This window comes from Carassius carassius, chromosome 39, assembly GCF_963082965.1.
Source record: "Carassius carassius chromosome 39, fCarCar2.1, whole genome shotgun sequence".
NCBI lineage: Eukaryota > Metazoa > Chordata > Actinopteri > Cypriniformes > Cyprinidae > Carassius > Carassius carassius.
Window position 1 is genome coordinate 8,696,122 of NC_081793.1, and position 10,912 is coordinate 8,707,033.

A 10,912-nucleotide genomic window follows, 5' to 3' on the forward strand; every position below is an offset into this window, starting at 1 on the left:
CAGCCCACATATAATTTTTTCTTTTATGTTTCACAGATGAAAGTCAGTCATACAGGTTAGGAAATGCAAACGTCATCCATGCTGCATTGGAAAAAAGGCATCAAAACAGCAAATAGAAGCTCCAGACAGGCCTGAAAATTCACATTTTGTAGGACACACCCTGAATCATACACTCACACAACTCTGAGCTAATTTGCTTTCAGTCTGCTGAAAGGAATCATCTAAATTATTAGAGACTGGATTAGCTCACAACAACTTTCACATAGTTTAAGCTGAATACTACATGACAACATAAAATCTCTTGAAACTTTTTGAGAACCTCATGTTGTGACAGCACCTGAGGGACCGTACGTAGTTTCATTACAGATTAATTTAATGTTTAGATAGATGTATATACAGATCTTAAAAACTAACCAATTAATGACAGACGATCAAAGTAAGAAAAAATATGCTGCTTGTTTTACGATTCCCCCTAAATGTTTGTGTTTATTTTTAGGGTCAAAACACCAAATCATACCAAACTAAAGAAGATTGTTATTTTTGCATATATTGAGGACATCATGTATATAACATATGTCAAAATGAAATACGATGCACTGAGTCAAATAATCTTAAAAACACAATTTTTAGGCAACACATAGAGGGGAAAAAACTATGATGTGAGCAGACTTAAGTCTATATGGTTAAACATTTCCATTGGCTGGGGAGACCAGCTCCATGATCTTGGCATTGAGTTTCTGATTGGTCCAATCTTTTGTGATGTCATCCAAATGGCTGTCAAAGTCCACCAATAGTGTCTGATCACCAGAGCTGAGCAGCTGATTAACTATGGAACAGGTTTCTTCCCACTGCCGAAGCATTACTCTAAAGAATACACATCATTAATTAATTGCAATGCAGCATTATCATCAACAAAGCAGCAGATTTTTTGAGATTTGTCTTACGTGTGTTTGTCTTTGAGAGCCCAGCGGCCATCTTTATGCTCATACACCACGATCGGAGGAACACGGCAGCCTGGAAACATCTTTTCTCCATCAATCTGAAGAACAAACATTTGTTCCCTTTAAAACAAAATTACTTTTCCAATTAACTTTAGCACCAAGGTGACAATTTCTGAATTACCATAAGCAACACGGCATTGTTACACTGCTCAAAGATCTTCTCTGCAATCTTCAATGCACATGGTGTAGGGCTGGAAAAAACAAAAAATCAAGGGGTTAAAGCAAAAAATTATGGTGGGATATTTAAAACAGCAATAACAAGAAAGGTTATTCACTACAATAGGTTTAAACACATGTAACGTTTAGGATGCTTTTGATATCAAATTTTGCTGGTTAGCTTTGTCCTTGACAGGGATGACTTACAATCTAAAACATGACATTTCTGAAATTGTTTTGTTCAAAAGAAATAATGGTAAATTAAATACTAGGAAATTAATATAAAATAGGAAATAAAAAGACAGTTTACTACAGAAAACTACAGTTCAGTTCAATTAACAACAAGAAACATTAAAATGGTCCAAGAACTGGAATCTCATAAGAAATATGCTGATGTATTCTCCTGTGTTGGCATAGGTTTCAATAGTTTCAACAGATCAAGTGAGTTTTCCCAGATGAATGTTAACCAACCCAAACTCAACGCAGTTTTTCCAAACAGTCTATACTGGTAAATTACCGTTAAGAGATCATGTGTGAACAGGACCTTTTCAAAAATACAGGTTAATTTGTTCTAACAATCATACCATTCTTATGGAGATGATGTGATTACTCCGAGCTGTTTACAAAGATCCGCTGCTTTTTTAATAGCTTTTCTATGTAAATATGACACTAGGTAGACATCTTTGTTAATTTTTCAATGTGTCGCTCTCTAAACCCAGGCTAATTCTTTTCCATTCATCAGCTAATGCACATGTTGTGTTTATAAGAGCAAAAACTTCTGATTGGCTTGTAATAATAAGCGTTTGATAATGAAAGCGGTGTTCCTCTCATACATTGGTAGACAAAATCATGAACTTAAACATGATATCAACACCCGTAGCCAAACGCTGCAAGTCGGAGATCCATTACGGTGCCAGAGAACTTTAAGCCCTGAAAAAGTAAAATGCAGAGAAAATAAGGAACTCGGGTAAGATGAAAAAAAAGAAAAAAAGTACCTGCCGTCTGAGACACAAGCATTGGCTTGATAATATCCCACAATCCTTTGCTGTGTTTGCAAACACCAAACATCGACCTACAACAGGAAACAATGACATGTATTCTACAAAAGAAGCATTTAAACTTAACATTTAATCATTTAAAGTTCTTTTAATTTTAATTTAAGAACAAGATTTAGATCATATTGAAAGTTATTCTTTAAATTATATATATAAATATATATACACACACACACACACACACACAGGTGCTGGTCATATATTTAGAATATTATCAAAAAGTTGATTTAACTAATTCCATTCAAAAAGTGAAACTTGTATATTATATTCATTCGTTACACACAGACTGATATATTTCAAATGTTTTTTTTTTTTTAAATTTTGATGATTATAACTGACAACTAAGGAAAATCCAGAATCCAGTATGTCAGAAAATTTGAATATTGTGAAAAGGTTCAATATTGAAGACACCTGGTGCCACACTCTAATCAGCTAATAAACTCAAAACACCTGCAAAGGCCTTTAAATGGTCTCTCAGTCTAGTTCTATAGGCTACACAATCATTGGGAAGACTGCTGACTTGACAATTGTCCAAAAGATGACCATTGACACCTTGCACAAGGAGGGCAAGACACAAAAGGTCATTGCAAAAGAGGCTGGTTGTTCACAGAGCTCTGTGTCCAAGCCAATTAATAGAGAGGCGAAGGGAAGGAAAAGATGTGGTAGAACAAAAAGTGTACAAGCAACAGGGATAGCTGCACCCTGGAGAGGATTGTGAAACAAAACCCATTCAAAAATGTGGGGGAGATTCACAAAGAGTGGACTGCAGCTGGAGTCAGTGCTTCAAGAACCACTACGCACAGACGTATGCAAGACATGGGTTTCAGCTGTCGCATTACTTGTGTCATGCCACTCTTGAACAGACAAAATCAGAAGCGTCTAAAGACAAAAAGGACTGGACTGCACTGTACATGCTCATACTTTTCATGTTCATACTTTTCAGTTGGCCAAGATTTCAAAAAATCCTTTCTTTGTATTGGTCTTAAGTAATATTCAAATTTTCTGAGATACTGAATTTGGGATTTTCCTTAGTTGTCAGTTATAATCATCAAAATTAAAAGAAATAAACATTTGAAATATATCAGTCTGTGTATAATGAATGAATATACTATAAAAGTTAAATTTTTTGAATGGAATTAGTGAAATCAACTTTTTGATGATATTCTAATTATATGACCAGCACCTGTTTATTTGAAAATTCAATAGACTTCAAATACAGTAAACAGAAGCATAAATAAGAGAAAAATAATAAAACCTCTTCATTTTATGTTGCCAAAACGACACGTTTAGAACAACAGAAGTGTGAGTAAATGATGACATTTTTTTTAGTGAACTACCCCTTTAAGGGATATGGTCACCAAAGTAAAATTAGTTCAGTTTAAGGAAGTCCTAAATGTGTTTCACCTATTCTCATTTAACAATTTTGAATTCATGACCTTTTTAAATCTTAAAGCTAATGACACAAAGACGTTCTTATACACAATCACTATGTTTGTAGTTTTGCAATGAAAAATCGTATCAGAAATAAAAACAATTGGCAAATAAGTGGATGGCACTCGCTGGGTTAAGTGCAGCGGCATGTGAATTTTTCCACTCCAAATATTCATTAAAAGCACACTTACCTGTGTAAGAGCAAGCTGTGTGATTGGAGCCAGGGACAAGTGCGTGTGGAGCAGTGGCACACAGTCTGTGATACATACAGCCCCCCCTGCTGGACTGGAGGACAACAGCAGGCCGTTCACACTGCAGCGAGGAAACTGACTTGCATGTAGGTACATTTTGGCATAAGCCAGACAGGACAACTCCACCTCACCCATCTGAAAACAACCCACAAGGGGGGGAAAGGGGTCATAATTTTTTGTAGATAGCACTAGATGTTCACAGTACTATTAATTGCAAGGAGACATGTGCCGGTATTCAGTAATGCGATATATCACGGTAATGAATATACAAGATAAATACCGTGAATATTGTATATTACAAATTATTCAGAATTTGGAATGTATTTTAATAATAATTTTCCCATCCAATGGTCAAAATGCACAACATCACTGTATGATGCATGAAAATGTATGAAAGTACATTCACTCTCTGACAGCAGATGGCGCTAAACTGCAGCCCTTACCCTGGAAACCACATAAATAAAGCAGATGCGCTGCTTTCTAAAACATATTGAAATTTTTAAATAGCCATTCAGATTTTGTCACCAAATACTTAAATATTTAGAATAAATAAGTTTTTTTTTTTTATCTGGACTACAACATGCCCTAAATATTGTTTGAAAGCATTTTGATTCTGTTTATTCACACTTTACATTAGGGCTTCATTAGTTAACATTAGTAAATCCACTAGTTAACAAACTGCCAATGAAATTCTTCTGAACATTCATCAATCTAAGGTATTCCAATATTTAATAACACGTTGTAAAAATCGTAAGATGCAGCTGTGTAATTTAATTAGCTAGCATGAACTAAGACTTGTATTTTTTAGACCTTGAGAAACTGAGAAAAACTACTTTAAAGTTTTTTACTTCCAAATTAATTATAGGCAGTACACTGGAATTTTAACAGTTAGATGTTTTAGTAATGAAATCTACATTAAAAAACTGTGAGCTCAAACTTGATTTTTTTACCCTATTTTGAAGTTAATGTACTCAGCTTTTGCATTGTCTGCAAAACGTTTGAAGTCACACCAAGGCAAAAGGCAGTAACTTCCACATTATCAATATTTGGTTGAAGATCACCATTTACAAAATCGTTATAGTAACAACTGTATAAAATCTAGTGATCTCATATAGGCTATTGCATATAGTAATGTGACTGTATTATGTTTTTTTAAATTGTAACAAGCAGACTTAAAGTGAAATATGAGTGGATACCGTGGATACAAATTTATTTGCTATGCTCAGTAACGTAAAGCAATGATAGACATAGCATAATTGCTTTTATATTGGTTTGTATGAAATAGCCTAACCTAAAAGAATGACTTGTGGATTTAAGTGAACAAATGGGAATAATGCTCAGAATGGTTGTGGATTAAACATCTTCGATCAGTCCGATGACGTCGACATGGATTAATTTTATCAGGTTACAAGAAAAGGTACAATATAGATTTAATTGTGAACTGTTAGTAGGCTACTGATTGTATGATTGATCATGCTGGCTCCGGCATTCGAGTCCACACGCATCCAACTAGAAGTGACGGCCTGATGAATAATCTGCATTAAAAAAAAAAAAAAAAGAAAAAGAAAGAAACATCTTTAAAGCCTATTTACGATTACGTATTGCTGCCAAAGTATCTAGTCTTTACAGAGCTTTGTTATATGAAGCTGTTTGGTAGATTCCAATCTATCTCATTTGTTGTTCTACACCGTGATTAAAATGCAGCAGACTTTAATGGACAGTAAAACAAAGGCAGAACACTGTATAACTCCAAACTGGCATCGTAACTTCATAGATATGCACGGCTAAACAAAGGCAGAATGCGGTAACTCAATATGAGCGTTTCCGAACAAAGTAAAAGAGCAGTAACTGGTGTTATACGGTGTTCTGCCTCGGTATCTCTGGGGCTTTTCAAAGTTACGGTTGAGACGACCCATAACTTTTTGCTGAAAAACAACGAGATTGACTCAAGATACTTATACACATGATAAAGGAGGTCTTGAATGTCCTAAAAATATCCAGAACGGCAGTATTGCTTTATTGTATTTAAATGTTCAGTTATTTTTGTTATAAGAAAAAGTTATTTAACCTGTTATCCTGTATTATGATCCCTTTTTTAAACTAAATTTCAATACCGTGATAATACCATACACCGTAATAAAAGCATTAGCAATTAATCGCAATAGGTCAATTTGATACCGGCGTATCCCTAATTGCAAGTAGTCGTGGTTATTCAGGTCATTTAAGGAATATTTCTCTTGTAAAAGGTCTGTAATGTCAACTTGGACCTATAACACGAGGAATCCATTGATGAATATTTTATCTTGGTGTTTTTGTTCATGTTTTTGATGGTCATAAAAAACTCAGAATGCAGATGAGCAGAAAAAGTTACAAGACTGAAACTAAATTTGAGTGTGTGTCTTAAAAAAATAAATAAATAATCACTATTTGCATGTTCTCTCGGTGTTGATATGAGTGTCACGCATCCAAACACAGGTTAATAAAGCCAGGCAAAGGCTGTACCATCTGCGACAGCTGAGGAAATGCAGGCTCTCACAAGTAATCCTGAAAACTTTCTATTCAGGGGCTAAAGAAAGTGAATTGACTCAGTGTATCTCAGTGTGGTATGGGAACAGCTCCAGTCAGGACTGCAAAGCCCTGCAGAGAGTTGTGCGCTTAGCAGAGTCGCATCTCCGGGTCTGCTTTCCCCTCTCTGCAGGACATCTACCTCAAACGCTGCAAAAGCAGAGCTGTTAAAATCATCAAGGACTCTTTTCTGAACTGAACTCATGCACTTTATTTTTCGTTCTATATTTAATTCTACAGTATACATCTTTTTTATATTTTATTCTTATATTTTTATTGTTTACTTTTATTTCATTCTTTCAGAGCTATATTTATGTACATTTTCATCTGTGTTGTATTCTTTAATAATTGCACTGTCCATGGAGCGGACCTGACCACTGATCTATATTATAGATCAGTGGACCTGACTCACATTTCACTGCTGGTTATATATGCTCTATATAATTGTGTATGTGACGAATACAAATCTAGAATCCATCTGTCCAGTGTGTTTCCCTGTCTTTGTCCTGAGACGCCCCATTAAGACACAAAGTTTGTTTGGAAGATGGGTGACAGGATGCAAAATGAGCATGCAATGTCCAAGCTAATCAAAACAAACTGTCGACTAAATCAAATCTAGGAAGGTTTCTTTCTAAATTGTTATACTGCAATATTCAAAATCTATGTCCAGCAAAGTAATTCTACCCGTTTATGAAAGTAGAAACAGTTTAAACACGTGTGTGAACGGATTGTATTATGCTCGACGTTCACACAGGCTGGTGCTCATAATTTCAAACGCCTTGATATCATCTGAAGATAACACTTAATTGAAACAGGTAACGTTAATGTCTTTAAATGAGCATATCTGTTACTAAAGTTGACAGGTCTTCCAGCTGGATTACAACCAAGTCTTTCCACACTATGAAGAAAAGTGAGTAAGTTACGAGATTTGATTCGCGTGATTTGATAAACGATTGAGTGACAAATAATTGACGTGCGCAAATGTAATGTAACGTTACATCTATGAAGCGTTGATTACAGCCGATTCATTCGTCATAAATCCACAGAAGAATACTTACCTTTGTGTGTTTTTGCTTTTTCAGTTATCAAATATGAAATCCAAATTATTTAATCAAACACGTTAAAACAAGAATCTTTGACTGTTTACTTCATGAGAACTGTCCTTTTCTTCGTGACGCCACCGTCATCCTCGTGCATATGTCGCACATTACTGCCGCTTGCAGGTCCTTAGTGGAACATACATATAATCAGTTGTTTGGGCTTTGTATTTGAATTATTCCTTTAACTTTTTTTAAATTGGACAAACTATGCATATCCTGTGTTCAAAGCCTTTAAATTGCAACTCAGCAAATTACAATTAAACACTGCTGCAATCAATTAAATAATCAATTAATAATTAAAGGAATAGTTCACCCAGAAAATGAAAATTTGCAGAAAATTTACTGAAAGGGCTAGAATAAATGTATTTTATTCATGATTTTATATGATTTCTATATTACTGAATATAATCGGCTATCACTAATAGGCTTTGAAGTGGAAGATAAACATTTCTAAAAACAATGACACATTTTAAATCGAGTTTTGTAGTGATTATTTAAAAAATGTTTTATTCATTTTGTTCTGCAGAAATGAAACCGCATTCTCTAATTCATGTTAAAATACTCAGCTAAAAATGCTGGCAGATTGTAGTTCTAATGTAGGCCCTCCAGCTCGTGTCAAAGCAATGCCAGCAGCGCAGCAATTCTATCAATATGGTGCAAGGGAAGAGGAAAAATAGGAAAGAAAGTGAGAGAGATAAGGGTAAGGAATTGTCTTGACATATAAGAAGGATATGAGTTGTATGTCACCAAGCTGCACTAGAGTTGTCTTGGCTAAGACTTCAAAAAGCCTATGCCACTCCAGAAGTGACAGAGAGCACCCTGATCAAATGTTCAGATAGCTTTCCTTGTCTTTCTTCAAAAGATCACACAAAACTTAAAAAACTTGGTGACCTAAGTATGGAGTTGATTTATCTCTAAAGTAGATGAATACCAGCCTGGATTGGTTTATCTTGATACCCCCGCGGTATTAATCCTATAGTTGAGAAGTTGCCTGTTAAACTGCAGGAGAAGTGGTTGTTTGCTATCTTAGGATGCAAGAATGGGAACAAGTTTAGCTTACCCTATTCTCATTCTTTAAACATTTTGTTTGCAGTGAGGCCAAAGCCAGGAATGATGCTAATTTTATGCTCTCAAAAAGTAGTCACACTTTCAACCGAAATGAAAGTTCTCTATTCAAGTACAGTGTTTCCAAAACCCCTGTGTCAGTGCACAAGACAGACGTGTCTAAAAATACTTAGTTGGAATTATTGCAATATTCCAGACACTGTCAAAAAATATTTAACTAAACACTGCCCTCTTCATAACACATTTTATCCTCTACCAAAATGTAGAGCCTTCAGAAGAAATGGTAAATGGACTGCATTTATATAGCGCTTTCAACAGACCACATGGCCATCCAAAGCGCTTTACAATTTGCCTCACATTCACCCATTCATTCACACACCGACTGCGGTGTCAGCCATTCAAGGCGCCATCCAGCTCGTCAGGAGCAGCTGGGGTTAGGTGTCTTGCTCAAGGAAACCTCGACACTTGGTCAGGCGGAGCCAGGGATTGAACCACCAACCTTCCGGTTTGTAGACAACCTACATGAACCACTGAGCCACTGCCGCCCAGAGAATGTCATCTGTCACTTAAATGTACAGAATATAAGTCTGATAGACATTGCACAACCATGCATCCTGATACAGCTCCATTCCCTTCTACATCTATGCAAGAACCAAAAACTCAAGGGCAAGATAGTGTTGCTCCTAAGATAACTTCAAGATGTACAGAAATTTGTGGAGAAGGTATTCACCACAATTGTGTGCTTCAGATGTGTTTGGTGCATGTCTTTCCTCAAGTTCAACCAGAATGCTCCATTGATGATCAGTGTAATCAGTCACTGGCCAAATCAGAGTTCTTTCAATTCATAGTTTCCGTCATGTCATGTGACTGGCTTGAAGACCTGGTGGGCAAAACATCCAGAACTGTAGCACTAGCCTGTCAAATTTCCATCTGTTCCAATCCAAAAATATCACCTCACAAAAAACAGCAGTTCAGACATTCTAAAACATTTAATGTGAAAAAATTTAAAGTGCCGGGGTGGTGTTGGCGCAGTGGATAAGACGCATGCCTTGGTGTGAGAGACCCGGGTTCAAATCCACTGTGTGACACCAATGTGTCCCTGAGCAAGTCACTTAACCCCTAGTTGCTCCAGAGGCGTGCGACCTCTGACATATATAGCAATTGTAAGTCGCTTTGGATAAAAGCGTCAGCTAAATGAATAAATGCAAATGCAAAACAGTTATATTAAAAGATCAAATTCAGCACACACCTTATTGATGATGCGTGCAGGCAAACAAATAAGCCAGGAATATGGAACCAATGCGCTACATTTTTCAGTGTGTTCTTTAGAATGGTTTTCTTTGGGAAAACTTTTCATATTAAACTTTACGCAATGCGTTTATATACTGGGTTCATCTGCTTTCCTGTGCAAATTATCCAACATTAATAAGGTATATTTGGTCTTAAAATATTACTCTCTTACTACATTACTACTTGTATAGTAATGGCAAACCCTTACGAAAGGAAAATATATTGTGATATATTGTAATATATTATTTTCCCTTTTTATTTTCTAATATTTTATATATTTGAATACATTTAATAATATATTGATGATACATATATTACATAATATATTGCAAAATATACAAATGATTGCCGCTTTCAATATATTGCAATATATTGGAAAAAATAAATATATATAAGAATATATGCCTAATATATTACATGATATTTTCCAATATACTGCAATATATTTTTGTTTCATAAGGGAGGAAAGCCTTGTTTTTCCCGCCTTCTTGCATTATTGACAAACTATTTTCCTTGACACTGTAAAGCTGCTTTGATGCACACAGTATTGTATAAGGCACAATACAATAAAGGTGACTTGACTTGACTTGATTCCATGTGGATGTTCCTGTAAGGGTGTGACGTCAAGTAAAAACTATGAATCGTTTGGAATCCAAAGCAGCCTCTCACCATTATTGATGAAAACTTGTGCTGGAGCCATTGAGATAAATGGAAAGTAAGCAAATGGTTCTCAAAATAGAAGCTTTGGATGGTAGCTTGTGTCTGGACCTTCCTCAATTAACTGAGTGCAATGAAATAATGAGCAATAGATCTGAGATTCCCACACTATAGGTCGCTCTCGCTTATCCACATTTTAGGGCTGTGGCACAATAATTCTGAAGTTAGATCCAGATGCTCAGATCTTAATATTGTTGGGAAGAGATATGATTCATGTACACAAAGTGAGACAACAAATTTGCACAGCAACAACATTATGCTTAAACCAATCTGAGAGTGTG

The 10,912-nt window shown here is 35.7% G+C and overlaps 1 protein-coding gene across 1 annotated transcript; it reads right to left on the reverse strand.

The window, feature by feature from the left end:
• Window positions 1-316: 316 nt before the first annotated feature.
• LOC132121017 (ER membrane protein complex subunit 9-like) lies at window positions 317-4,029 on the reverse strand. The gene is made up of 5 exons (XM_059530214.1): window positions 3,835-4,029; window positions 2,153-2,229; window positions 1,123-1,192; window positions 945-1,039; window positions 317-864 (listed from the first exon to the last, which is right to left on the reverse strand). Exons 1-5 carry the CDS (start codon window positions 4,027-4,029, stop codon window positions 684-686), a joined length of 618 nt encoding a protein of 205 aa, XP_059386197.1. The 3' UTR covers window positions 317-683.
• Window positions 4,030-10,912: the final 6,883 nt, after the last annotated feature.

What these genes read in the sequence shown, in the direction of transcription:
- LOC132121017 (XM_059530214.1), bottom strand. Translation starts at nt 4,029, where the DNA reads ATGGGTGAGGTGGAGTTGTCCTGTCTGGCTTATGCCAAAATGTACCTA. An exon ending in CACAGCTTGCTCTTACACAG is followed by an intron (nt 2,230 to 3,834) that starts GTAAGTGTGCTT and finishes TTCCTGTTGTAG; the next exon opens with GTCGATGTTTGGTGTTTGCA. An exon ending in GCTTGTGTCTCAGACGGCAG is followed by an intron (nt 1,193 to 2,152) that starts GTACTTTTTTTC and finishes TGTTTTTTCCAG; the next exon opens with CCCTACACCATGTGCATTGA.